Source organism: Panthera uncia, unplaced genomic scaffold (genome assembly GCF_023721935.1).
Source record: "Panthera uncia isolate 11264 unplaced genomic scaffold, Puncia_PCG_1.0 HiC_scaffold_243, whole genome shotgun sequence".
Taxonomy (NCBI): Eukaryota; Metazoa; Chordata; class Mammalia; order Carnivora; family Felidae; genus Panthera; species Panthera uncia.
In genome coordinates, this window is record NW_026059162.1 from 14,959 (window position 1) to 40,803 (window position 25,845).

Below are 25,845 nucleotides of genomic sequence, written 5' to 3' on the forward strand. Positions count from 1 at the left end.
TGTGTCCCTTTTCCTGATTCTGGCCCTCGGGTAGCAGCTGCCCTTGGGGAGGCCCTTACCGGGGGCCCACAGCCACCCATGCTTCTGTGGAGTGGACCCTCCCTGGGCCCAGCGAGGCCTCGAGCCAGAGGTCAGGCTGCTGATGCTGGAGGAGGAGGAGAGGGGCAGGCAGCACAGAGGAGTGCCCAGAACCAGTTTGGGTGGTGGTGGGGGATTGGGGGGGGGGGAGCTGGGCGGGGGAAGCAGGGTGGAAACACCAAAGGCTGCATGTGAGGCCCTGAGTTCAGAGGCTTGGGGCAGGCGTGAGCCAAAGCGGAAAAGGCAGCTCCTGGTGACTCTGCGTTCCTTCAGGGAGGCCTGGAAAGGCCGTGCGGCCCCGTCCTGGGGTCGGGAGAGCCCAGCAGGAAGTGAGTGGCAGGCCTGAGGCAGCTTGGGAGGCGGCCGGGACTGTTCCTGTCTCTGCCGGCACTGGCTGAGGACCTCGCCCAGGGACTCGCCCGCAGTCCTTCCTTCCCTGGGCGTCTGGTATGTGTGAGGCAGGACAGGGGTTTTGCGGGGGGGCAGGCGCTGGCCTCACAGCGTCAGGCCGGGCGCTCTGTCCGGGGTGGTGCTGCTGGGCGACCCTTAAAGCAGGGAAACCAAGATCTGCCTCCCAGAGGTAGTCTTTGTGACTCTGTTGAGGGCCACCAGCTCCGTGGCTCTGGTGTCACATTGTCTGGCCATTGGCAAGCCTCTCATAAGGGGTGAGAGAGTGACTCAGGCTCCTGGGTCATCCTTGCCCTTGGAGCTGCCTCTACCCGCTTCCTGCAGTCCATCCTGTGTGTGTGTGTGTGTGTGTGTGTGTGTGTGTGTGTGTGTGGGAGAGAGAGAGAGAGACATTGTCCCCAGCCAGCCCGTCCTGGGGGTCGAAGTGGCAGTCACCACCCCAGCCGCATCGCCAGGTAGTCCAAATATCTCCGTCCCTTTTCTTCTGGTCCCCAAGATTTTTGTCCCTGTGGCAGGTTAGAGATAGCAGACCTCGCAGAAGTCCCCTGACAGATGAGTCGGAGCTTGAGGAAGGGTTGCTGAGTTATCGCTCCCGGCTCTCCAGCCACAGACGGTGTGAGGGGGTGCTAATTCGGGGGCCTTCGGGGGCTTTCGATGACAGGGACAAACCCTGGTGGTTTCCTAGCTTCCCGGGGCTCCCAGAAGCCTCAGAAAGGAAAAGTCTACGAGCAGCCTGGAGTAACCTGGAGTCGTATTTGCTTTGAAAAGGCCGGGCCTTCCTGTTAGACTGGGGAGGTGCTGGGGGGGGGGGTTCCCCGGGAGGGCAGGGGTGTGCCCCTCCTTCCCACCTGCTTCCACCACCCCCCTTGCCCTTTCTGGCTGCCCCTTCAGGGCCTTCCTGGAGCTGACATGTGTGTGCGTACCTGGATGGACGTCCCTGATTTGTTTCTTCCTGTGTTTTCGTCTTTCCCATCTTTATCTCCTTCGTTTCTGTCCCCTGACTGTCCCCCCAAGCCCCCAGAGGCTCCCCGGGGAGGACTTTCCTGGCAGGAGCTCAGGCACCTCTTAGGAGGCAGGCCCCTGTCCCCCCACCTCCCTCCCTGCTGTGTCCTGATGAGCTGTCCACCGGGCCATCTGACCCTTGGGACTGTTCCCACAATGGGGCTATTCTCCTGGGCTCTGCCAGGCACGTGGGGCCCGGTGCCCGCCTCTCCCTGATTGCTTGCTGCTGGCTGCGCCTAACGGCCCCTGTGCCCACCTCGGGCCCTGCCAGTGCGGGTGGGGGACCCTCCGGGGACCCCTGGCCCTGACCGTCTGCCCGGTTTGCTCTCCAGGGAGGAGGGGCACGATGAACAACTCCCTGATCCTGGAGCTGTGGCGGTACAAGGCGGTGTCCGTGCGTGAGCGGCTGGGCATCGGGGACCAGCCCAACGACTCGTACTGCTACAACACGGCCAAAAACAGCACCGTGCTCCAGGGGGTCACCTTCGGGGGCGTCCCCACTGTCCTGCTCATAGACGTCAGTTGCTTCCTGGTGAGTCCCCTCCTGAATCGTGTCCCCCCCTCTCCTCCCGGGCCTTCTGGAAAACTCAGGTATGGGATCAGGCGTGCCCGAGTTCACACATCACCTCTGCCCCTCACCTGCTGTACCCCGGGGAGCCGCGCTCTGCGGGTGACGCAGCTGTCCCTCTGGTCACAGAGTCAGCCTGTCGCGTGGTGAGGCCCATGGAAGGGGTCAGTCCACAGGGACCAGAGGCATGGGCTGGAATAGAGTGGCCGCACCTCCCAGCTTAGAAATGTCACCTCCTGTCCCCCGCTGGGTCCTGGGCCTTTTAGGGGATCAGTCGCAGAGCAGAGGACACAGCTGGGGAAAGGCCTACCTTCGTGGCCTTCAGTGGCCCAGACCTGCCTGTTCCCAGGGGGTCCCCCGGTTTGCAGTACGCTGTTCTTCTCCCCCGCGGGTGGTTGGGTGGGATTCCCCGGGGGCCACGGGGCCCCTTCTTGTGTTCCTGCCTGTGGGGTGGCCATACCTCCCGCTGAGGGTATAAATGAGTAGCTTGTGCTGGGGAGGGGGTGTCCCCAGGACTCAGATCCGCCCTGTTGCCCCAGGATTTGCCTCACAGTGGCACCTTAGAGGCTGGCATGGGAACCCACCTGCCACTCACGTTGCTTTCACGAGAAAGGGCTCTGTGGGGCGCCCAGGGGGCTCAGTAGGTCAACCGTCCGACGCCTGATCTCGGCTCAGGTCCTGATCTCACGGTTCGTGGGTTCGAGCCCCACAGTGGGCTCTGTGCCGATGGGGAGGAGCCTGCCTGGGATTCTGTCTCCCTTTCTCTCTGTTCCTCCCTGGCTCGTGCGCGCGCGCTCTCTCTCTCTCTCTCTCTCTCTCTCTCTCTCAAATAAATAAACTTTAAAAACATTTATGAGAAGGGCTTTTAGGTGCCAGACAACCTGTTTCTTGGAGTCCACGTGTAGGTTGAGAACACCAGCCTCGGGTGACAGGGGTGGGGGGTCCCGGGGGTGCGCCGGTGACGCTGAGGGCTGGTGGGAATAACGAGAAGGGGCGCTGGAGAGCGAGGGTGGACACGGCTGCAGGGGTGCCGGCGAGGGGAGCTGGGTGTTTATCAGGGGACGTGATGGGTGCACACGTGAGCCAGAGCGGCTGGGAGAACATGGGCGCATGAGACACACACCCCAAGAAGGCAGCAGAGGGGGCGGCGGGGTTGTGGGGGGCACTTGCCGGACGGCCTTCAGCTTTGTCCTGAGACATGACTCACCTGCCTCCGGGAATAGTCACCAGCTTCCCCACCCACCTGGAGATGGTCCCGAAAGGGACGCGGCCCCTATGGGGTTCTGGCCTCTGGATTCCCTTTAGGGAGACAAACCCACATTTAAAAGGTCAGTTCTGGGCGCCTGAGTGGCCCAGTCGGTTAAGCATCTGACTCCTGATTTCGGCTCAGGTCATGATCTCCGAGTTCGTGGGTTTGGGCCCCACATTGGGGAGCCTGTTTGGGATTCTCTCTCTCTCTCTCTCTCTCTCTCTCTCTCTCTGCCCTTCCCCCGGTTGCTCTCTCTGTCTCTCTCTCAAAATAAATAAATAAACCTTAAAAAAAAAAAAGCTTAGTTCCTAAAAAAAAATAAGTAAATAAAATAAAATGAAAATGAAAATAAAATGAAAATAAAAAATAAAATGAAATAAAATAGAATGAAATGAAATGAAATAGAATGAAATGAAATGAAATGAAATAAATGAAATGAAAAGAAAATGAAATGAAAAGAAAATGAAATGAAAAGAAAATGAAATGAAAGCCTGGTTTGTGACCGAGGCCGGCAGGGGTAGGCGAATTGAAGACGGCTCTGTGTCACCCTCCCTGAACTTTGAAGGGCGGCGGTCTGTCCAGGCAAGACCGGGTCTGAGGACGGCCAAGGTGAACGCGGAGGAGGTGGTGTGGAGCTTACGGATTTTACGGCTGGACGGGGTTTAGAGCGAGCGGCTGAGGGCCCCAGGCTGTGGAGACCGAGCTGCCAGAGCCCAGGCTCCTCGGTGGGCACTGTCCCCCCTCCAGGCCCCATGCTGGCGTCCTCGGGGGCTTGCCTGGGGGAGCACCCGGCTCAGCCTGGGGGAGTTCTGCTTCCTCGCTCTGTAATTAAGTGCAGTTCTGTGTAAGAGGAAGGAAGCGGGTTCCTGGGCGGCTGTGAGGCCTGGTCTCGCCTTCCTGCTCAGGAGCACTGAGGGCTGATCAGCGCAGGGTCGGTGGGGTGGGGGTCCTGGCTGTTGCTGCCCTGAGAGCAAAGAGCGGGGCCGATGCTCATGGTGAGGAGGGCGCCGGGGCCAGCTCAGGGACGGGCTCGTGGCCTCTGTGCCCTGGCATCGGCGACAGGCTCTCGTGAAGACGGTGGGCAAAGCGTCGGATGGTTGAGCTGTGTGGCCTCGGGCGGCTCGGTGCCCTCTCTGGGCCCTTGTAGCCCCGCTGGGTTCAGGCTGGTGGGCTTTGCCCCTAAGGCAGGTGTCTCTAATGAGAAGTCACTTTATTTGGTTTCTTCTCTCCTGTCAGTGTTTGATCTTGGTGTTTTCCATCATAAGAAGGAGATTCTGGGATTATGGCCGTATCGCCCTGGTGTCAGAAGCGGACAGGTAAGCAGGACATGTCACCTCGAGAGCGTGAGTGTGTGTGTGTGTGTGTGTGTGTGTGTGTGTGTCACTAGGACGGGGCTGGGGGCCCACGCGTGTTGCTGACACTACGTTGTGTTCACTGAGGACATCCGTCCGCCAGGCCTGGGTCAGAAGCCGTCTCTCCTCACCACAGGTGCCTCTCCCACGGCCGTGGCCTGGCCGTGAACCTTGTTGGAGGAAGTCTAGTTCCTTTACACACTCGGGGCTTTCGTTATCAGCTGAGATGGATGCCACTCTTCTTCCTCACCCTGAATGTTGAAAGAGTGTCCCTTCTCTGACATGAGTTAGCTGGGGGCTGGGGGCGAGGCGAGCCCCCGGGGAGCTGCTCCTGTCCCCGCTCAGGGTCAGCGTGGGCCGGTGGCCCTCACTCAGCCAGCGTCGGGTGAGTCTGGTGCAGCAGGGACCCCCTTGGCTGGACGTCACCTGGGCTCTGCTGGCTGCTCACGACTCCTCAAGGGGGGACCGTCCTCTAGGTCCGCACCCTGGCGTCTCCAGCCCCGGCTGGCTGTCACACGGCCTGGGACCTGGTGTCAGATGCAGGACAGGAAGCAGTGGGGGGAGACACCCCTGTGGCCAGGCTCCCCCCACCGGGCCGCTCGGCTTCCCCAGGCCGACCTCCACCCTTGCTGCACAGGCGTTGGACTGTGGTCTCTGTGCGAGGCACGGGCCGCGTCGCTGCGAAAGCTCCCTGCCGCCTCCTGCCTCCTGGGTCCTGGCATTTGCGAAAGCTCGAGGGTGTTCACCTTGCCCCGAGGGCTTCTTGGGAGCCTTAGACAGTTTTGGGGGGACTCTGGGGACGTGATGTGTTTGTGGCACCCCGAGTCCCAGGAGGGGCCGTGCACTGGAAAGGTACTGAGCCTGTGAACCCCAGGAGGCCCTGCTTCCTCCTTGGCTGCAAGGCCGTGGTCAAGTCCCCATCTTCTGGGGTTTCTCTCCTCCTGTCCCCTGTCCCCCGCAGGGCACCCAGAAGGTCAAATGAGAGAGCTGCCTGTGAAGGCTTTGAAAGTCAAGGTTCTTCCTGTCTTCTGCCCCTGCGAGTGAGGTTTTGGAATCGGTTCTAGAAAACTGGAAGTGATAATGAACATAATTCACACACCTCAACCAACCCCCCACACACAGGGCAGGGGAGGGGAGCCCCCCCCCAGCATCCAGACGCCCACGCTCCCATTTTCTTGTCCCTGAAAGTGGGGTGCCGCTTGTCATCAATGGCGGTCACACTTCAGTCTTTCTCATCGGTTCATAAGATTATTATGTCCCTTGCAGCCAGTGGTGGTGTCGAGTTGATAAAACGAGGTTAATCTGACGTGCCGGGAGACGTATCGCAAACGTCAACAGTCTGAAGTCCCCTTGGGTGGGCCCGGAGCCGAGGCCCCAGGGTGCGGGGCGCGGGGACGGCCTGCCAGTGCCCTGACCCCTTGTCACCCGGCCCACGTAACGCGGGGGTTTCGCGTCTTGCACGCCCAGGTGCGGTCGCCGCCCTGGTGGGTGTGTTTCACGGGCTGAGTTAGATCTTGTCCCAGACTTGGAGGAAGGCCACAGCTTTGGTCCAGGGCTCTAAGGGATGGCGGAATACCGGACGGAGGTTTTCAGACTTCGAAAAAGGATTTCCTGGCATTTTTTCCCTTTTGTGTTCCCAGCGACTCCAGGTTCCAGAGACTGTCATCGTCGTCCTCTTTTGGGCAACAAGATTTTGAAAGCGAGCTGGTTGGTATCGACGGGACAGGCGTGGCTGTGGCCGTGGTGGGGGCGGGGCAGGGCAGCCGGGTACCGGTTCGGGGCCGACTTGGCCCCCCGCGTCCTGAGTGGCAGGTGCTGGTGGTGAGCCCCCTGGACTTGGGACGGACCGCGGGGAGGGTGCAGCGGGGAGGCCCAGGGGGTGACACGGGGTTAACTCTGAGGCAGGGGCTCCCGAGTCCCCTGTGGTCCCAGCGCTCGGCTCTGATCACACGCAGGGATCTGTGTGACGGTTCATTGCTGACGTGCCTGCTGGCGGCGAGTCAGAGGTGGGCGGCCCAGCCGGGTTCCCCGGCACCTGACCCTGAGGAGGTGCCCAGCGGGCCGGGGTCCAGCCCAGCTTTGGGGGCGGAGGGGTTACGATCAAGAGACGCGATGGAGAGTCGGCTGGGGCCCCCTTCCCCCCAGAGTCCCCCCTGGGGGGGGGGGGGGCCTGTCCCATCCGTGAGGCTTGTTTCCTTGTGTCCGTCCTGCGTCTCGGTCAGCCCTGCGGGCCATCCAGCAGAACAGTTCCAGAACCGCTCTGAGCTCTCACCGGCTCTCGGTTCAAGTTCAGGCCTCGGCCCTGGAGCAAACTGTCAATACTTGAGGGGTTTTTACGAGAATTCCAGGCACAGGGTGCGTGTCCCAGAGGACTGGGGGCCGGTGGACTCTGTCGCCTTGGGGACAAGCCGTGGCATTTGCTGGATTTGGGACAGAAGCGCTGCTTCTATATAACGGGGGGTTAGATGGTTAGTGACCGTCAGAGGCGGTGATTCCATCCGCCTCCCGGGGACAGAGATGCTCAAAGCTAATCCCTGATCTCTCCGTTCCCAGGGATGCTGTCCCTGGCTGACTGCCATCTTCCGCCTGCAGTGAGTACAGCGGGTGTGTGCGTGAGTGTGGGTGGGTGTGTTAGCGGGCGGGCGCGCGTGTCTGCCTGTCTTTCCTCGGGTGGCTTTGCCTCTGCGCTTGGCCGGCGAGGAGGAAAGGAGCCGGGATGCCTGACGCCGAGATGGGTCCCTAGATGCTTCTGGGTTCGAGGCGGAGCCTCGTGTGGGGGCCGGGCACGCAGGTGGCCCACACGGCCCGCACAAGCCACTTTCCCCCTCGCTTTGGGCAGGAACGCTTTGCACCTTCAACTCCTCCGCTTCCAAGTTTCCTTGTTTCTAACGTTTGGGGCCCGTGGGGAGAAATCCTGTGAAGCTGGGAGCGGCTGGGAGCGGAGGAGGCGCGGTTTCGGAGGTGGTGAAAGAGGAGGGCCTCTTAGAATTGATGAAATGCGGTGGTTGCGGGAGGTCGGGTACGTCCCTCTCCTTGGGCCTCAGTTTCCATGACTGTAAGAGGGGCCCAGGCGGCACAGGGGGAGAGGTGGGTCGGCCGGCCCCTGCCTGCCCACCACCGCGAAATCACGTCACTGGGACGCGTTTCCTCCTGACGCGGCAGGTCACTCCGAGCGCGGGTCCGTCGCACACAGAGAGGATTTTAGGTGTCCTAGACCCTCCCCTGACACGTGCCCACGGCGGGTGCCCCTTGGGGCGCTGTGGCCTGTGGCCACTGCTGGGTGGGGCTCAGGCCGCTCCCCTGTCCCGGCGGTGGGGACCCCACTCAGCCTGGGTTGGGTGGGGCGGCGTGAGACACGCTGCGTCGTCATTTCATGGTAACCCGCAAAGGCTGTTGGCAGATCTGCTCTGTACCCCTCCTCCCTCCACCCCTCCTCCCCATACCCCCTCCTCCACCCACACCTGCTCCTCCCCACACCCCCCTCCTCCCCATAGACCCTCCTCCCCATACCCCTCTTCCCCTCCCCCAACCCCCCTTCTCCTCCCATACCCCCCTTCCCCTCCCCATACACCCCTCCCCTCCCCATACCCCCTTCCCCTCCTCCCAACCCCCCCTTCTCCCCCGTACCCCTTCCCTTTCCCCATACCCCCCTTCTCCCCCATACCCCCTCCCTCTCCCCATACCCCCCTTCTCCCCCATACCCCCTCCCTCTCCCCATACACCCCTTCTCCCCCCATACCCCCTCCCTCCCCCCAACCCCCTTCTCCCCCCCATGCCCCCCTTCCCCTCCCCATACCCCCCTCTCCTCCCCCATACCCCCTCTCTTCCCTCATACCCCCCTTCCCCTCCCCATACCCCCCTTCCCTTCCCCATACCCCCCCTTCTCCCCATACCCCCCTTCTCCCCTCCATACCCCACCCTGTTCCGTGCCCCACCCCCCCCAGTTCCCTCTGCTGGCACAGGCATTTCTCTGGAGGGGGGCTGTCACTGGTACTCTGAGTGTCCCCACTCTGTCCCTGTAACACTGTGTCAGACACTGGGACTCCCTGTGTCCCTGTAACACTGTATTAGATATGTTTTCGGCGTCCACTCCTTCCTGTTGCAGAAAGGATACTTTGACTGTTTTAAGGCCACAGTTGCATTCTAACAGCTGCTCGCGGCCAGTGTCGCAGGTGACATTCAAAGCATCCCCTCAGTTTCCTTGGCTTTGCCTTCCTGGCAAGATAGGGAGTCGGTCAGAGGTGTGTCTCCAGAAAACCTGTCGAGGAAAGAAAGTCGGAAGTCGCCGCCGGGTTAGGTTTGGGCCCCCATCCTGTTTGTTTAGTGCGCACGGTTGGGGGCAGGGCAGGTACTTTCTGGCAGGTGATTGGGAAGTGCAGCCGGTGTGGTCAGGTGCAAAGCTCTGTCCTCCAGGTAAACAGCACGCAGGGTAGCGTCCGTCCCCAGGCTGGCTTCTGAGCATCCGCCCGGTGCCCGGCCGGCCTGGCGTGCCCACCTCACCGCCTCCCGTGTGGCCCGTGGCTCCCGCCGGTCTCCCACCTCTCGGATCTGCTTTGGTGCCGTGACACCCGCTTCTCTTACCACTGCCCGCGCAGGATTTTCCTGCTTTTCTGGAAGCCGGACCCTCAGGGAGACCCCCCCTTTTCCCTCTGTGGCATTCTGGCTGTCAGCGCCTGGAATTTTCCAGGTCCCCAAGGGGGCCGGAGCGTCCAAATAGGGCAAGGAGGAAAGGGCGGAGCCCCCATGAGGCCAGCAGGACACAGGGAGGGGGCCGGACGGCAGGGTGGGGATCCCGGAACGATTGACATGTTGACAGAAGCAGGAGGGGCTGCGGGACCTCCCCCTGCACACGTGTCTGCAGGGATGCGGGCAGCAGGTGCCTGGGGGTGTGGAGTGGGGGGTGTGGTGCAGGGCGCTGGGAAGACTGAAAGCTCGGTGTCCTGGGATGTGAGGAGACGGGACGGCCCGGCCCGGCCCTGCCGCTCACCCGGGTCCCCTGTGCGTGTCTTGGGCAGCGATGACCAGATTCTGGAGCGGTGTGGGGAGGACGCCATCCACTACCTGTCCTTCCAGAGACATGTCATCTTCCTGCTGGTGGTCGTCAGCTGCTTGTCCCTGTGCGTCATTCTGCCCGTCAACCTCTCGGGTGATTTGCTGGGTAATGTCCCCTCGTCTTGTGTGACTCACGGCCCGGGGTGGGGTTGGGGGGGGGGCTCGTGGGGCTGGGGCGGGCCCAGGTGTCAGGAGGCCTCGGGGTGACTCCGGAACGTTCCCCTCTGCCTGGCCGTGCCTCTCAAGAGGCACCCCCCACCCCCGGACCTGAGCCTGGGCCAGGAGCTTGGCCCCCGGTGTGAGCTTCGGTTCTAAGTAAGGGGAATAAAACCCCAAGACTCGTAGGATCGGGGGCCTTCGGAGAGCGTTTCATACTTTCCTGCCCCCACGTGATCACAATCGGGAGGCCACGGTGAGTGGGTGTGGGAGATGTTCGTGACGCTCAAAGTCACAGCCTGGAACCGTGTGTCCTGCCAGTGCGGGAGGCTGGCTTCCAAAATGCCAAAGAATCCGCTTCCTCCTCCCTCCCTCCCTTCCTTCTTGTCCCCCTCCTCCCTTCCCTCCTCCCTCCCTCTCCGCCTTCCTCCCTCCCTCCCTTCCTTCTCTTCCTCCTCCCTCCCTCCCTTCTCTTCCTCCCTCTCCTCCCTTCTTTCCTCCCTCCTCCCTCCCTCCCTTCCTTCTTCTCTCCCTCCTCCCTTCCCTTCTCCCTCCCTCCCCACCTTCCTCCCTCCCTTCTCTTCCTCCCTCTTCTCTCTTCCTTCCTCCCTCCCTTCTCTTCCTCCCTCTCCTCCCTTTTTTCCTCCCTCCTCCCTCCCTCCCTCCCTCCCCTCCCTTCCTCCTTCCTTCTTTCCTTCCTTCCTTCCTTCCTTCCTTCCTTCCTTCCTTCCCCTCTCTTTCTCCTTTCTCTCTTTCTCTCCACCCAACACGGGGCTGGAGCTCACGACCCCGAGATCCAGAGTCACACACTCTGCTGACTGAGCCAGCCAGGGGCCCCACGAATCCACTTCTCATGCCCAGGGATTCCCAGCTCGGTTTTGGGACCCGTTCAGGAGGGTTTCAGATTCTCAAGGAATGTCACAAGAATCTCAAAGCAAGAGAAATTCCGATTGTGACTTACCCACGCGGCGGGTCGGGAAGAGGTTGTGGGGTAAAGCGGGGCCTTGGGTTGGTGCAGCTCTGAAAAGACCGGACGGCCGGTCCCTGTCCTCTGACGGGCCTGGCCGTCTCGTGCTTCCTCAGAGACCCACGGACCGAGGCGGGCCGCCCCCGTCCCCCTTCCCTAGTGTGACCCTAGGACTAAGTGTCTTGCTTGTCTGCAGACAAAGACCCTTACAGCTTTGGGAGGACGACCATCGCAAACCTGCAGACGGAGTGAGTACGGGGGGGGGGGGGGGGCCGGGGCCTCGGGGGCTGCCCCCCCCGGGGGGGGGTGCTGGGGGGGGGGGGGGGGGGGGGGGGTTGGGGGGCGGGGGGGGCCCCCCCCCCCCCCCAAACCCCACCCTGTGTGGGAGCCGGGCCCTGATGGCAGGTGTCCCCGCTCAGCGATGACCTCCTTTGGCTGCACACTGTCTTTGCCGTCATCTATCTCCTCCTCACCGTGGGCTTCATGAGACACCACACCCGGTCCATCCAGTACCAGGAGGAGAACTCGGTGAGCGAGGTGGGGAGGGTCACGGGTGGGGCCAGAGCGGAGCCTTGACCCGGCCTGTTGCCAGGACACGGGAGCCGTGCGCTTAAAGAGGCCTCTGTGGGACCTGGCTGGCATGTTTGTGCTCACGGTTGACTTCAGCTTTTCGTTCGTTCGTTTGTTAATTTTTTTTTTATTTCATACATTTCTTTTTGTTTCATGTTTGTTTTTGAGAGAGAGACAGAATGCGAGTGGGTTAGGGGCAGAGAGAGGGGGAGGCACAGAATCCGAGGCAGGCTCCAGGCTCCAAGCCGTTGGCACAGAGCCCGACGTGGGGCTCGAACCCACGAACGGTGAGATTGTGACCCGAGCTGAAGTCGGACGCTCAACCGGCTGAGCCACCCAGGCGCCCCAATTCACTTGTTATTTTTAAGGTTTTTATGTGTTTATTTTTTGAGAGAGAGAGAAGGAGAGATAGCACAAGCAGGGGAGGAGCAGAGAGAGAGAACGAGAGATAGCACGAGCAGGGGAGGAGCAAAGAGAGAGGGAGAGAGGACCCCAAGCAGGCCTTGCCCTGTCAGCACAGAGCCCGATACGGGGTTCGATCCCACGAACCGGGAGATCGTGACCTGAGCCGAAATCAGTGGTCGGACGCTTAACTGACTGAGCCACCCAGGTGCCTGATGTTAGCTTCTAAAATTTTTCTGATTAGGGGCATCTGGGGGGGGGGCGGTCAGTCAGTAAAGCATGTGAAGGACCCCCTCCGGGCTCTGCCAGGGGAGCACCGGCCCCTCCGAGCTCTCACTCTGTTCCGTGGGGAGGGGCGGGGCTGGGCGGGCTTGAACAGGGCGGAAACCCTGGGCCCACCTGGGGACTGGCGTGCCCTGGGGTGACGTCCCCCGCCCCCATGTGTGTCTCTGGCAGGTGAGGCGGACCTTGTTCATCACGGGACTCCCCCGAGACAGCAAGAAGGAGACGGTGGAGACCCACTTCCGGTGAGCAGGGCTGTGGCCCCTCCAGGCGGGGCAGGTGCCTCAGGCGGGCGCTCTGTCTTCTCTTTGGGCGCCCAGAGACTTGATGAAGGGCCCGGCCCTGCCATGCGAGCATCCCATGGCCGCCGTGTGCCAGCCTGCTGTGGAAGGCTTCTAGAAGGCTGGGGTCTAGAAGGCTGGGGTCTAGAAGGCATGTCCGCTGCAGGCCGCCCTGGGGGACCACAGCAGCTGGAGCACAGGCCAGGCTGTAGGTGCAGAGAAACAGCTCGAGGGCACGAGCAGGTCTCCGGGGGGTGGGGGGGCCTGCGCTGGCACAGGCGTCCGCCCACGGGTGTCTCTGGAGGGAGCATCTGCACCAAGGAGTCCTGAGGTGGAGGCAGAGGCAGGGCTCCTCTGGGGGAGGCTGTGTGTGTGTGTGTGTGTGTGTGTGTGTGGTACCAGGGATGTAGGGGAGGGGGGTGTGGAGCAGGAGAGGGGAGGGCAGGTGCAGAGGCCCCGGGACCCCGGCTGGAGGGCTTGCCCCGGGCGGCGAGCTGAGGCTTCAGTCCGAACGTGCCCCTCCCAGTCCCGCAGCCACTAACTTGCCGCGGGGACTCGGGGTGACCACGGTGTAACTCAGCACTATTTGCGGACGACGGCGATTCGTAGAAACAGAGAGCGAGAGCCTGATTTTGCGTGTCTGGTGGGCAGGGAGCATCGTTTAGCGGCCACTGGTGCCCGGCTGCCTGGATTCACATCTGGGCTCCGACAGCCACTCGCGGTGTGACCTTGGGCACAAGTCACTTAACTTCTCCGGCCCTTATTTTCCTCATCTGTAAAATGGGGACAGAACCTCCCAGGCTATGGTGAGGACGGCATAGTGAATACCGTGGGAGCACCCGGCCGGTGTGAGTCCACACACAGCACACTTGTGAGGGTCGTACTACGGTTGTTAACACGGGTGTAGACGTTTGCTGGGCTGCGAGCCCCCTGCGTTTAATTGAACCTGAAAGGTCTGTGATCTTCAAAAAGGGGCCACACGCTGGGTAGGATTTCCGCACGGTCCAAGGTAGGCGTGAGCCAGAGCAGACGATAGTGCTCTTCCTCCGGGTGGGTGAAGGAGGTCACGAACCGGATTCATCTGGCCCCACACGCGCCCGCTGACGTACAGCCGAGCGGGCACGAGCCTTTCAGTTTCAGGCGATTGCTTTCGTGCTGTTAAAAAAAAAAAAAGGCCTCTTTGTGTTGAATTTCAAAATTTCACCCTTTGTAAAAAGACGAAAGGAAAGAGGTTTCTGTGGTACCCCGAGTACCCTCGGGGACTTGGGGGGGATCTCTCCTGCCGGGGGGGGGGGTTCTCTTTTCCGACGGCCTGCCTTGCGCACAGGGACGCATATCCCACGTGCGAAGTGGTGGACGTACAGTTGTGCTACGACGTGGCCAGGCTGATTCACCTGTGCAGGGAGAGGTGAGCGGGGCTGGTCGGTGGCCGGAAGCCTGTCCCTCCCTCCTGGGCCGCCCACCCTGCCGCCTCGCTGCTGGTGGGGGGCCTGGGCGGAGCCCCCAGGGGGGAAGGCAGGAGGGGGAGCTCTGCCCCTTTCTTGTTTGGAAAGCTGACCCCCTGGGGTGCCAGGGGGGCTCAGTCGGTTAAGCCTCCGACCCTTGGTCTCGGATCGGTTCGTGAGTTCGAGACCCGCGTCGGGCTCCGCTTGGGCAGTGCGGATCCTGCTTGGGATTCTCTCTCCCCTGCTCTCCGCCCCTCCCCGGCTTGCGCTCGCTCTCTCTCTCTCTCTCTCTCTCTCAAAATAAACTTTGAAAAAGAAAGCTGAGCTCCTGGGCCTGGCGGTTGGACAGTGGGCGTGGGGTCTGTGCCGCAGGATTATGGTGACTCTGACGTGTGCCCCCCTACCCCCACCCCTGCAGGAAGAAGACAGAAAAGAGCCTGACCTATTACATGAACCTTCGGGCGAAGACAGGCCAGTGGACCCTCATCAACCCCAGGCCCTGCGGCCAGTTCTGCTGTTGCAAAGTGCCGGGGTGCGAGTGGGTGAGGGCCCGGCCCCCCGCGGGAGTGCCACGGGGTCCCCGCTGCCCGCGCAGGGCCCGTGGTCACGAGGGGGTGCGTGTCCTCAGGAGGATGCCGTCTCCTACTACGCACGCATGAGGGACAGGCTGCTGGAGAGGATCGCGGACGAGGAGCGCCGGGTGCAGGAGCAGCCCCTGGGCATGGCCTTCGTCACCTTCCAGGAGAAGTCCATGGCCACCTAGTGAGTGGGGCACGTCCGGGGCCCTTTGTCTCCTCCAGGTGACTTACGACCCGCCCCTGGGACGGGCTGGGGCTGGGGCAGGCCACACTCCCCCCATCATCCCAGCCCAGGTGCGTGTGACACGCGCAGGGTGATCCTTGCGCGAGGTGAGTCCCTCGTGGGTTGACGTGGCCTCACTCCCGGGCCGAGCTCCCACCAGCTGTGCCAGGGAAGGCGTCCAGCATTCTGCCGCCCCCCTTCAGATGTCCACTCTGGACCGCAGATGATCTTCTGTGCTGGGTTTTCCATCGCACAGATGCACAGACCCCAGGCACTGGGGGTCTCCCTGCTGCAGAGCTGGGGGCCCCGGGGCCAGGCTGCGGAGCACATGTGGGCCCCAGCACGGGGCTCTGGCTCCTGGAGTGGCGTCACGCCTGGGGTGGGGGACGCAGGCGGCCACACAAGTGCCCCTTCCCTGCCCTCTCTGCGGGCACCGCACACCCGGGAAAAGTCCCCTGCAGCCAGCCCAGAGCCAGGAGGGGCTCGTGGAAAGGGGGGCGTGCTGAGGCAGGAGTGAGGGGCGTGGAGACGGCGGGGCTCCAGGTGGCAGTCCGGGGGGGCCCTGGGCGTCAGGGTGGGAAGAAGTGAGGACAGCGAGGCCCTGGCCTGGCCGCACGGTGCGTCCGCGGCCCCGGCTTCCTGGGCAGCCGGGGGTGATGATGGCGCAGGAAGCGGCCGTGGTCCAGGGGTGCAGCGGCCAGACGGGGTGCGCACCTGAGCCGGAGAGCCTCGGGATCCTGATGCGGAGGCAGGAGTGACCCCCGGCTCGCCGCGTGGTCCTGAGGATGAGGCCAAGTCTTCCCCGTGAGCTGTAGTAACGGCTAACCTAGCAACCCGCTGATAGAGCAACGGCCCCGGGGCCCCGCGGCGTCTGCCCTCACTCTGCGTGTGTGCACGGTGCCCTGGGTGTCTGGGCCACCGCCACGTCTGCTCTTCCTTCCTGGCAGCATCCTCAAAGACTTCAACGCCTGCAAGTGTCAGAGCCTCCGGTGCAAAGGCGAGCCCCAGCCGTCCTCCTGCAGCGCGGAGCTCCGTATCTCCAAGTGGACGGTCTCCTTTGCCACGTACCCCGAGGACATCTGCTGGTGAGGCCCCGGCTCTGGACCGGGGAGGGGGGAGGGGCCCCAGGCCGGGCATCACAGGTGCGAGCTGGCCTTCAGGGCCCCCCCACCATAGCTCCTGGCTCCGCTCTGGGCCTGGGGCGGGCGTGGGGGGATGCGTCAGGTGGCGGGGGGGGCATCCACACCCGGCACTGCGCTCCAGTGATGCCCCCCGGCATCCGGGGTGTCCGGGAGCCACGTCTATAATTTCCAGTTTCCTTTCGGCCGCGTTGAAAAAGTGGAAGGAAACTGTTCAACTTAATTTCATAATCTCTCTCTCCTTATATATCCAAAACATTATCGCTCTAATGTGATCAGTTACCCTCTGGTGGAGATGCGTCTCTTTTTCATACTTAGTAGCTTTGAAATCCGGCGTGTATGTTCTCTTGAGTCGGACCAGCCCCGGTTCAGGGCTCGGTAGCCCCTGGCTGCTGTATCGTGTGGCGTTAGGTCTAGCCTGGGGACACGCTGCTGAGCTCGGCCGCGTCCACGGGGGCCGTTGGTGAGCCTTGAGCACAGTGCCGGGGGTGAGGGCAGCCCCAGCAGAGCCCCCAGCGTGGCTGGCCTCAGCTCCCCGCCCAGAGCGAGCTTTGGGAGCGTCTCCGGGGCTCCGAGCTGGCCTCTGATGGTTCACAGGGCTTCCCAAACGTGGGGGCAGCGTGCTGCTGTGTTCTTGGTGGGGTGAGAGGCCAGCATGGTCGCCGTGGGGCCTGGGCACTGCTGTCCCCTCCCTCCCTCCCTCTGCGTGTACCCAGCCCCCGGGGCCCGTGTCGCTGGTCACCAGGCCTTGCGGACGTGGCCGTGTCGTAGCCTCGTTCTGTCTGTCTGGGTGACCGTGGAGTCCCTTTGGTGGGTTCTGGCCCCCGGGCTATGGCCGGGGAGCCGTGTGAGCGGTGGATAACCTGTTTTCCCTCTGAACTCAAGGGGACCCCGCATTTGACCTTGCTGGAGCTGAAGGTCGGTACAGAGGGCTCACCTGTACTCCTGGGGTCCAAGTGCCTCAGTCTGGTCTCTCGCCGGGCCTCGATGTGACCCGCTGACCCACCTGGGGGCACCGGGGGCGTGGTCGGCAGCCCGGCCTGGGGGGGTCTCAGCCTCCAAGCCTGTGTCCCTTCCTGCAGGAAGAACCTCTCCATCCAGGGCTTCCACTGGTGGCTCCAGTGGCTGGGCATCAACTTCACTCTGTTCGTGGGGCTCTTCTTCCTGACCACCCCCGCCATCATCCTGTCCACCATAGACAAGTTCAATGTCACCAAACCCATCCGTGAGCTCAACGTGAGTGACCATGCTACAAGCCCGTCCTGCAGGGCTGGGGACGAGAAGGCGTGGGGGGGGGGGGGTGGTGGCTGGAGCCCAGGGACATGGGGGCTGAACCAGGAGCCGTGCCTCTCAGCTCACGTCCGTGCCTTTAGGCCTTGAGCAGGTGTGGCCACATTTACAACACTGGTTTACGACACGCGCGCGCCCGTGCGTGTTTTCGAAATCAATCTGAACGTTCAACGGTAGGGTCGTGTGAGCTGAAGGGCACATACTGATGGAAAGTTAAGTATCTGTTACATAATCGTCGACTCGTTGATTCTAGACAGGCAACAAATGATTATTTAAAATCTTAGACGAATCGAGACAACGAAACGCTTCCTGAAGTGGCCTCTGCTTGAAAACAATATTGGTTTCCCCAGGGCACCTGGGGGCTCAGGCGTCCACCTCTTGGTTTTGGCTCAGGTCGTGATCTCACAGTTCGTGAGATCGAGCCCCTGTGTCGGGCTCTGAGCTGATAGCGTGCAGCCTTCTTGGGATTCTCTCTCTCCTGCTCTCTCTCTGTTCCCTCCCCTGCTCGCTCTTTCAAAATAAATAAATAAACGTAAAAAAATTAAAAAGATACTGATTTCCCATAATTGGCTCTGTTGAAATATCCCCCTAAATCTTTTTTTTTTTTTCCCTCCAGTTCCACTTGGCATTCAGTCAGTCACGCTCAGGGCAAGCACGCGGGGCTAGAAGGCGTGAGGGCCTCGCTGTGCCGTCCCCCAGCTGACGAATTCCGAACGCTGGGTTTTCATCCCAAAGCTGGGGCGAAGGCACCTGCCGGATGATCCTTGCGGCGTTCTGGTGATGGTGACCACATAAGCTGCTGTGTGGCCCAGGCCTTCTTACCCGACTCGGTGTATAACAATAATAACCCCTTGCTCACATTAAGAATTTTGTTTATCTTTAGAAGCGTGTCAGTGTTCACGCCTTTGAGCATCTTTGGATGTATGGCCAAGTCTGTTCTTTTGAGGGTGGAATCGGCCGAGTGGAACCCTCTTTGTCGATTCTCCCTAAACCAGTTTCGGTTTCTTATGGTAAAGCAAGAATCTACAGATATTTGCAACACTGTTCTAAGAACAGGACCCTCCTGGCTCTCATTCTGTCCGTTTTCTACAGTTCATTTACTCTTGTCTCATTCAATAGCATTAAAAAAAAATTTTTTTTATATTTATTTTATTTTTGAGAGAGAGAGAGAGACAGAGTGCGAGCAGGGGAGGGGCAGAGAGAGAGGGAGACACAGAGTCCGAAGCAGGCTCCAGGCCCTGAGCTGTCCGCACAGAGCCCGACGCGGGTTTCAAACCCACAAACCGCAAGATCGTGACAAAGTCGGATGTTTAACCAACTGAACAACCCAGGCGCCCCTCAATAGCATTTTTTAAATTTTTTGTTTGAGAGTGTGCACGGGTGGGGGAGGGGCAGAGGGCGAGAGAGAGAGAGAGAGAGAGAGAGAGAGAGAGAGAGAGAGAATCTCGAGACTCCAGGCTTAGTGCAGAGCCTGACGTGGGGCTCGATCCCACGGCCCTGGGATCATGACCTGAGCCGAAGTCGGACGCCCAACCGACTTGAGCCACCCAGGCGCCCCAGTACGCAGCTTTTTAAAAATGCCTGTTTTATCAGGGAAAGTAGGCAGCTCGTGTGATTGCAATAGTGAGCATATCAGGCACAGGCGGAGTTAGGTCACTGCTGGGCGGGAGGGAGCTGAGCGGGCAGGCCTCCTGGGGAGGCCCTGGCTTCCGTGTTCCCACTTGACCTTGGTTGTGCAGAGGGGAGCCGGCGGTGGGGGTGGGGGTGGGGCGCAGTCGCTCTGGGCAGTCAGACAGGTGGAGATCGGTTGTATGTGAAGTTACTTTCTCTGCTCATCCAGCCCTACTAACACCAAGCGCCGTTCTGGTCTGTTCGGCCAACGGCACAGGACACCTGCTCTGTATGGGGCACAGCGTCGGGCCTGGGGGGCAAGGCAAGGGCGACCGGGAGTTCCTGGAGTCGCCGTGACAGCAGGTCGTGGCCTCCAAGCCCCCGTGGCCACAGCCCCTCCACCTGTGTCTTCTGTGGGCCGTGTTTTGCAGGACCCGGTCATCAGTCAGTTTTTCCCCACCCTCCTCCTGTGGTCCTTCTCGGCCCTGCTCCCCACCATCGTCTACTACTCCACGCTGCTGGAGTCTCACTGGACCAAGTGAGTGAGGACGCTCGCCCGACGGCGTCCGTGGGCGCCCAGCAGGGGTCTTGGGGGGGGCACCGGGCAGGGCTCACCTCTGACTTCCTGCAGGTCAGGAGAAAACGAGATTATGATGTCCAAGGTCTATATATTCTTGATCTTCATGGTGCTGATCCTGCCGTCCCTCGGCCTCACCAGGTACGCGTCGTCACCTCCTGCCCTGAGTTCACAGTCAGGGTCTGGACGGCTCCGTCCCCAAGTGGTTTTAGAGGATGCAGATCCCTGACGACACTTAAGCTGGTCCCTCCCACTTGGGGTGCCGTTGGGCGGCAGGCTCACGGATTGTTCCGGAGACCCGGTCTCTCTCCCTTAAAAAGAAGCTTGAAGACAACATTTCCGCCCAGGGGGAGGGTCGAGTCACGGCTGTGTTGATTTTAAGGGAGGGGGCCGCCGTTGGAGCAGCCCCTCATAGGCTGCTCTGGAGTGGGGGCACCTTAGACGACAGATGGGGGTCCCGATGTCCCGCCTGCTGGTGAGAGCAGGGAAGAATGAAAACGGGTCGCGATCACCTGGAGGGCTGGACATAAATTCTTACGGGATTCATTTTTCTTCCAGTCTGGATTTTTTCTTTCGGTGGCTCTTTGACAAAACTTCCTCCGAAGCCTCTATCAGGTTGGAGTAAGTATCGGCCACGTTGCGTTTTGGAGCCACGGTCCCGGGGAGAGGTCCCACGGGGGCTCGGCTGTGGCTGCGCTGGGGCTGGGGGCGCGGCGGCCTGTGCCCGGCACAGACGTCTCCTCCTGAGGCCATCGGGGCCGGGGAAGCCCACGGCCCCTGGCAGGGCTGAGGCCGCCCTATGGGAGCTGACCCACTTTGTGCCACGTGTGCAGAAGTGTGGTTAATCTTTTAGGCTGAAACTCCATCAGGGGCAGTCTTGTTCATTCTTGGAAACTCACTTACTTACTGAGAACGGAGCCGCTCGGGGAGAAGGAACCCGTGGGTCCCAGTGGTGCCGGGGAGGCCGGGGTGGGGACGGCCACGCGGCTGTGCGGTTGGGCCCGGGCCCCGTTTACCCCCAGAGAACAGAATTAAACCTATTTCTGGGGTGTGTCCCCCTGACAGGGCGTTGCGGGCTAAATGCTTTATTCTTTTTCTCGTTGAACCTTTACGACAAGCTGTGGGGGTAGGCGCCATTGTTTCTCCATTTTATGGATGGGGAGACTGAGGCTCAGAGATGTTGGAATAGCTTGCCCTGGGCTACCCAGCCCGTTAACTCGGCCTGAGCCCCGACTGCCCTACCCTTTGGGCCCTAATACCGGCCCCCAGCCTTGGCATTGACTCATCCAACCCAGGGTTGGTAGGAAGGCTGGCCGCGTTTCCTGGGATGATTAGACCGAATTATTCCACGTGGGTTCTTGCTGGTCAGGCTGAGGGCTCGGGGGCTGGCGGCCACAGGCGGGCACCCACACACCCGGCCAGCTCCCGTCTGGGTGGACTGTGGCTTCCAGATGGCCAGATCCGGCGCTCGGGGCTGGGCCCTCACCTTCATGAACCATCAGCCGCGTCTGACACATCGTCACGCCTTCGTCCGCGAAGGCTCCAGGATGGCCCTGTCCCGGTTCTCTCCCCCTCGCGGGTTCTCCTGCGTCTCCCCGACGCCAGTGGCCCTGCTCTCAGTGACCTCAGCTGGACCCCAGCCTTCGTGCCCCCGTGCTCCCGAGTTGGAGCCTGCGGGCCCCGTGCACCCGTGGCCCTGCGCCCAGGGCTGCCCACGAGTGTCTGGCTGCCCCAGCCGAGGGGCTCTGGGGCGCCTGTCCCCTCCGTGCCCTCCCCCGCCGCACCTGGTCCGGAGCGAGCATCCGCACCAAATGCAGGGGCTCCGCTCCCGCCCCGCCGAGCGCCCCTCCCGGGGCGGGAAAGAGGCTCACAGCCCGGCCGCCCCCCAGGTGCGTCTTCCTGCCCGACCAGGGCGCCTTCTTCGTGAACTACGTCATCGCCTCGGCCTTCATTGGCAATGGCATGGAGCTGCTGCGGCTGCCGGGCCTGGTCCTCTACACCTGCCGCATGGTCGTGGCCAAGACGGCCGCCGACCGCAGGAACATCAAGCAGGTACACCCCGCCCCCCTCCACGGGGCCGGTGATCACCCGGGAGGCGCGTCCTGGGGGGGGGGGACGCACTCTGCACCTGTCCTCTGCGTAGACCCGGGACTCTCGGGCCTGCTGCGTAGACCCGATTGGAGCAAGGGAAACACTGAGAGAACGGGACTCCTTTCCCCCCGGCGGCCTGGGTGTGAAGCGAGCAGGGCCGGAGAGGTCCGTGCAGACGGCACCCGGGGCGGGCCGGAGAGGTCCGTGGGGCAGGGGGCAGCCGTGAGCCTCCCGTCTCCAAAGTCCTCCCCTCACGGCCCCCGTGGCGTGGGCGGGTGGCGTGCCCTCTCGGCACAGAACCAGGCCTTCCAGTACGAGTTCGGAGCCATGTACGCGTGGATGCTGTGCGTCTTCACCGTCATCATGGCCTACAGCATCACCTGCCCCATCATCGCGCCCTTCGGTGAGTGTGGCCCCGGGGGCGGTGGCTGACCCCTCGGGGCACCCTGGGGGTGCCCCCCGCACACTGAGGACTTCTGCAGCGCCCGGGAGCCACGGGGACATCCCTGGTCCTGCTGGCCATCCCTGGCGGCGCCCCGATCCCAGCGTCCGGCGGCTACCGCCTGGCTCGCGGGTGACCGCGCCGCGCGGCAGACGCGCTCCGAATGTGTGCGCTCCGTGGGTTGTCACTCGTACCGCTCGACGCATCTCGTTTGTGGCCCCTTTCACACTCAGTGTGACACGAGTGAGGAGTAGATCCGGGATCTGAGCTGAGGACTGTTTGACTTTAAAGACCCAGGTCTTGCAGCTAAAATAAACGTGAGGAACGGCAGACGGGTGGAAGATTCTAGAAGGAAGTAGAACACCCAGCACACTGCTGGCACTGCAGCTGAGGTTTAGGGGCGGGAGGAGGTTTTAGTTTTCCGTTTACTCTTGAACTATTTAAAAAATCAACAGGTTTACTTTTTTTTTTTTTAGTGTCTGTTTTTTAGAGAGACAGAGCGCAGGTGGGGGAGTGGGGAGAGAGAGAGGGAGACACAGAATCTGAAGCAGCTCCAGGCTCCGAGCTGTCAGCACAGAGCCCGACGCAGGGCTCGAACTCATGTACCGTGAGATCATGACCTGAGCTGAAGTCGGACGCTCAACTGACTGAACCCCCAGGTGCCCCAAAAGTATTACTCTTTGAAAACAAAACAGGGACACCCGGCTGGCTCTGTCGGTGGAATGTGTGACTCTTGGATCTCAGGTTGTGAGTTCAAGCCCCGTGTTGGGTGTAGCGATTACTTAACAATAAAACCTTTAAAAAAAAAAATAAAAAAACAAAATTTTAAAGATCCTGACATAACAGAAGCACATCCACCCTGTGTGCCGCCCCTGGGGCAGGACCCTCCGGCACCTGCCGCCTGATGAGTGCGGAGGGTCAGCTGGAGCCGGGAAGGGACAGAGAGAGGGAGCCCGGAAGGACGGTGGGGGGCTCGCGGGGGAGGGCCCGGGCAGAGGTCGGGCCAGGCATTCGGTACAAAGTAACTTCTTTCTGCAAAATGATCCTAGAATTTCTGTCTTCCCTAGGGACAGAATGACAGCTGCCTTTTACTCCTTGGGGTCAGGGGGAAACTGGGAGAGGGCGGGGGAGAGAGCGAGCGAGCGCGAGAGCGCTCCCGAGCTGCCGGGATCTGCTTTGAGCCCCACTTTGCCTTCGTGTAGTCAGATGGCAGACCAGCCCGGCCCCGTGGACAGATCGATGCCCCGGGAGGGAGGGGGCACGGGGGCCCCTGGGGCCCCACCAGGCTTGCTGCTCACGGCCCCGTGTCCGCAGGCCTCACCTACATCCTGCTCAAGCACCTGGTGGACCGTCACAACCTGTACTTTGCCTACCTCCCGGCCAAGCTGGAGAAAAGGATCCACTTAGCGGCCGTCAACCAGGCCTTGGCCGCCCCCATCTTGTGCCTCTTCTGGCTCTATTTCTTCTCCTTCCTGCGCCTGGGTGAGGGGCCCTCTGACCAGGGCGGGGTGGGGGCGGGTGGCGGCCCTCGGCCTCCTCTTTCCGCATCCACGCCAGCCCGACAGCATCCAACCCGGTGTCCAGTCGGAACGCGGTACCCGGGCTGAGGGCTGGCTGGGGACAGCGCCGACGCCCCGGTTCCCGAGCTGGCCTGAGCCCGGGGAACCCTGGAGGAGGCCGCGTCGCTCGAGAAGCCTTAGAAGGCAGTCCCTCTGTGAGCTCCACAGGGGCTGAACCAGAGGGGACGGGCAAGCAGGCCGGATTGCTCTTTGGGGGGCGGGGGTGGAGAAGGGAAAACAGACACTCTCGGGGAAAAGAAAAAGGCAGACGGGACGTGACCGTGCCCCAGCCAGGTGGGGGAGCTTCCGTCCCGCCTGGCCCAGGACGCTGGAGCCTGGAGGGGGCTGACCGTTGGCACAGGCCATCGACTTGGTGTCCCAGTTCCTGCAATCCAACCGGGGGCGAGGCCAGTGGGTCCCTCTGTCTGTCCCAGCGATGAAGATACCACCCCAGCTGCTGGAGGGCGGGGGGCGGACGCTCTTTTCTTCCCTTTCTGCCCGAGGCAGAGGTCACGCACGGCTCCTGCCCCAGACGTGGCCCCTCTCCCCCCACTGAGGCTGGCATCCCTGTGTCCCCAGGTCTGAAGGCCCCCCTCACCCTGTTCACCTTCCTGGCCGTCCTGCTCACCATCCTGGTCTGCCTGGTCTATACCTGCTTCGGATGCTTCAAGCACCTCAGCCCTCTGAACTACAGGGTAAGGGGCACCTCGTCCCAGCGCGTGCAGATTCTCCGTGGGCAGGCCTGGGGCTGGGGTGCGCCCTGCGCTCCCCGCCCCTTGCCCTGCCCTGCGCCGCCCGCCCCGGCCCCTGCTGCCGGGAGCCTGGCACCAGCTGGTGCTCTTATCCCGAGCGGTGCCGGTCTGTGTGCCGGGAGGGTGTTCATCCGGGAAGGGCCTTTGGTCTCTCATCGCGAGTTTCTGCTGTGTCTGCAGACGGGAGAATCGGCCAGCGACAAAGGGAGCGAGGCCGAGGCCCACAGGCCACCGCCGTTCACGGTGAGTGTCCCTGGGCAACGTGCCGAGCATCTCCTGTCCAGACAGGAGGGCCCCGACCGCGTGGCACCCACGTTCCTACGTTGAGGTCACGGGAGAGGGCATCCCGGTCCCGCGGGCTGGATGTTTCACCGGGCGCCCTCCTCCCTTCCCGGCGTGGCTAATGCCCGCTGCGGCCTGCTGCGTGAAGCCCCCGGCGTCCTGCTCCGGGTCCCTGACAAGAGCCAGGGCTGCGACAGAGACCCTGTCAGCAGCAGCCTTCTCTCCAGCCGCTTCAGGCACTCTGATGGGTGTCAGTCCTTGGACCAGCCCCAGGGAGATGGTTCTCAGATTCACTACCCAGGGGTGCACCTGCCTCCGCGGACGAGGAGACGGGCAGGCGGGTGGCGGAAATGCCTTTCTTAGCCAGGCTCTGGGGGAGGGGCCGGCGGGGGGAGTGGGGAGGAATCTCGTGCCCAGCCCCCGCCCCAGGTGCTCATGCCCCCGTATGTTGGCAGCCCTACGTGCCCCGGATTCTGAGCGGCTTGTCCTCGGAGAGAACGGCCCTGTCCCCACAGCATCAGCAGACTTATGGAGCCGTCTGTGACATCAGTGGGACCGTCCTGGGGCAGTGTCCCGCCCAGGGCCCTGGGGACAGCGACAGCAGGCCGGCTGCCTACCAGGAGGCCTGAGGGCGGCCGGGCCAGGCTCCGAGGACGGAGAGAAGGAGACCCAGGTGGAAAAGCGGCTTGACTCGGGCCCCAACCAGGCCCAGGACTATTCTGACCTGTGTGAAGCACACCTGCTCTGGAAAGACGGACCCAGAAAGGTTCCCCGGGCCCTTGGCCGAGGAAGACAGGGCGGGGCCGCCACGCAGGGAACGGCGGCCTTTCTGGTCACAGCAGCGGGGAGGGGGGCCGGTGCGTGCGGGGGACTCTCTGCGTCTCCGGGTCCCCCTTCTGCATAAATGTCCCAGCTCTGTAGCTGGGACACATCCCTGGTGATTCCGCAGGACCACATGTGGGAACGGTGCCCCAGCAGCCCCTGCGGCTGTCCCAGGTACCCGGGAGGACACAGCGAAGGACTGCTCTTCTGTGAGGACGGACTGCCCACCACCTCTGGGCACACACCCAGCGATAACCAAAGAGCCTGCGCGCAGCTCCAGGCGGGGCCGCGATGCTGGGCGGGGTTTCTTCCGGCCCCCCCAGACCCCCCCATCACCGCATCCAGCCGTCTCCCACCCATCGGGGCTGCGCCGCGGGAGCAGGAAGGGACCAGGCTCCTTGTTTCTGTATCACACTGCCAGTGACAGTGGCTGGGTCAGGTCACCCTGCAGCAGGCAAGGGCAGGAGGACCACGAATAAAGCGCTCATTCGGCCAGACTGGTGAGGTCAGGGCCCCATCTACCTGCTCCCTCCCAGGCTGGGGCTAGTGCTCCCAGTGCCCTGGAGCCAGGGGGAAACCTGAGCGGGGCAGGGGGGAGGAGGAGAGGGTGTCTGCCCCTAGGTGGGCCAGGCACCACCCTTAAACTGTGAGGACAGGTGGCCCCTTG

At 62.2% G+C, this 25,845-nt stretch overlaps 1 protein-coding gene across 1 annotated transcript in view; it reads left to right on the forward strand.

Annotated features, from left to right (window-relative positions):
- Positions 1 to 25,675, forward strand: part of LOC125917792 (CSC1-like protein 1) — a 28,170-nt gene extending 2,495 nt beyond the window's left edge. Inside the window, exons 2-23 of the mRNA XM_049623896.1 lie at positions 1,821 to 2,020; positions 4,542 to 4,621; positions 6,298 to 6,364; positions 7,211 to 7,248; positions 9,673 to 9,815; positions 11,029 to 11,080; positions 11,252 to 11,360; positions 12,261 to 12,331; positions 13,695 to 13,775; positions 14,231 to 14,354; positions 14,441 to 14,574; positions 15,561 to 15,698; positions 16,835 to 16,988; positions 19,085 to 19,191; positions 19,285 to 19,371; positions 19,789 to 19,851; positions 21,120 to 21,282; positions 21,619 to 21,724; positions 23,078 to 23,245; positions 23,902 to 24,017; positions 24,255 to 24,317; positions 24,812 to 25,675. Of these exons, the coding sequence (XP_049479853.1) occupies positions 1,821 to 2,020; positions 4,542 to 4,621; positions 6,298 to 6,364; positions 7,211 to 7,248; positions 9,673 to 9,815; positions 11,029 to 11,080; positions 11,252 to 11,360; positions 12,261 to 12,331; positions 13,695 to 13,775; positions 14,231 to 14,354; positions 14,441 to 14,574; positions 15,561 to 15,698; positions 16,835 to 16,988; positions 19,085 to 19,191; positions 19,285 to 19,371; positions 19,789 to 19,851; positions 21,120 to 21,282; positions 21,619 to 21,724; positions 23,078 to 23,245; positions 23,902 to 24,017; positions 24,255 to 24,317; positions 24,812 to 24,985 (2,438 nt within the window). The 3' untranslated portion in view covers positions 24,986 to 25,675. The remainder of the gene's footprint in view (positions 1 to 1,820; positions 2,021 to 4,541; positions 4,622 to 6,297; positions 6,365 to 7,210; positions 7,249 to 9,672; positions 9,816 to 11,028; positions 11,081 to 11,251; positions 11,361 to 12,260; positions 12,332 to 13,694; positions 13,776 to 14,230; positions 14,355 to 14,440; positions 14,575 to 15,560; positions 15,699 to 16,834; positions 16,989 to 19,084; positions 19,192 to 19,284; positions 19,372 to 19,788; positions 19,852 to 21,119; positions 21,283 to 21,618; positions 21,725 to 23,077; positions 23,246 to 23,901; positions 24,018 to 24,254; positions 24,318 to 24,811) is intronic.
- The last annotated feature ends 170 nt before the right edge of the window (positions 25,676 to 25,845 follow it).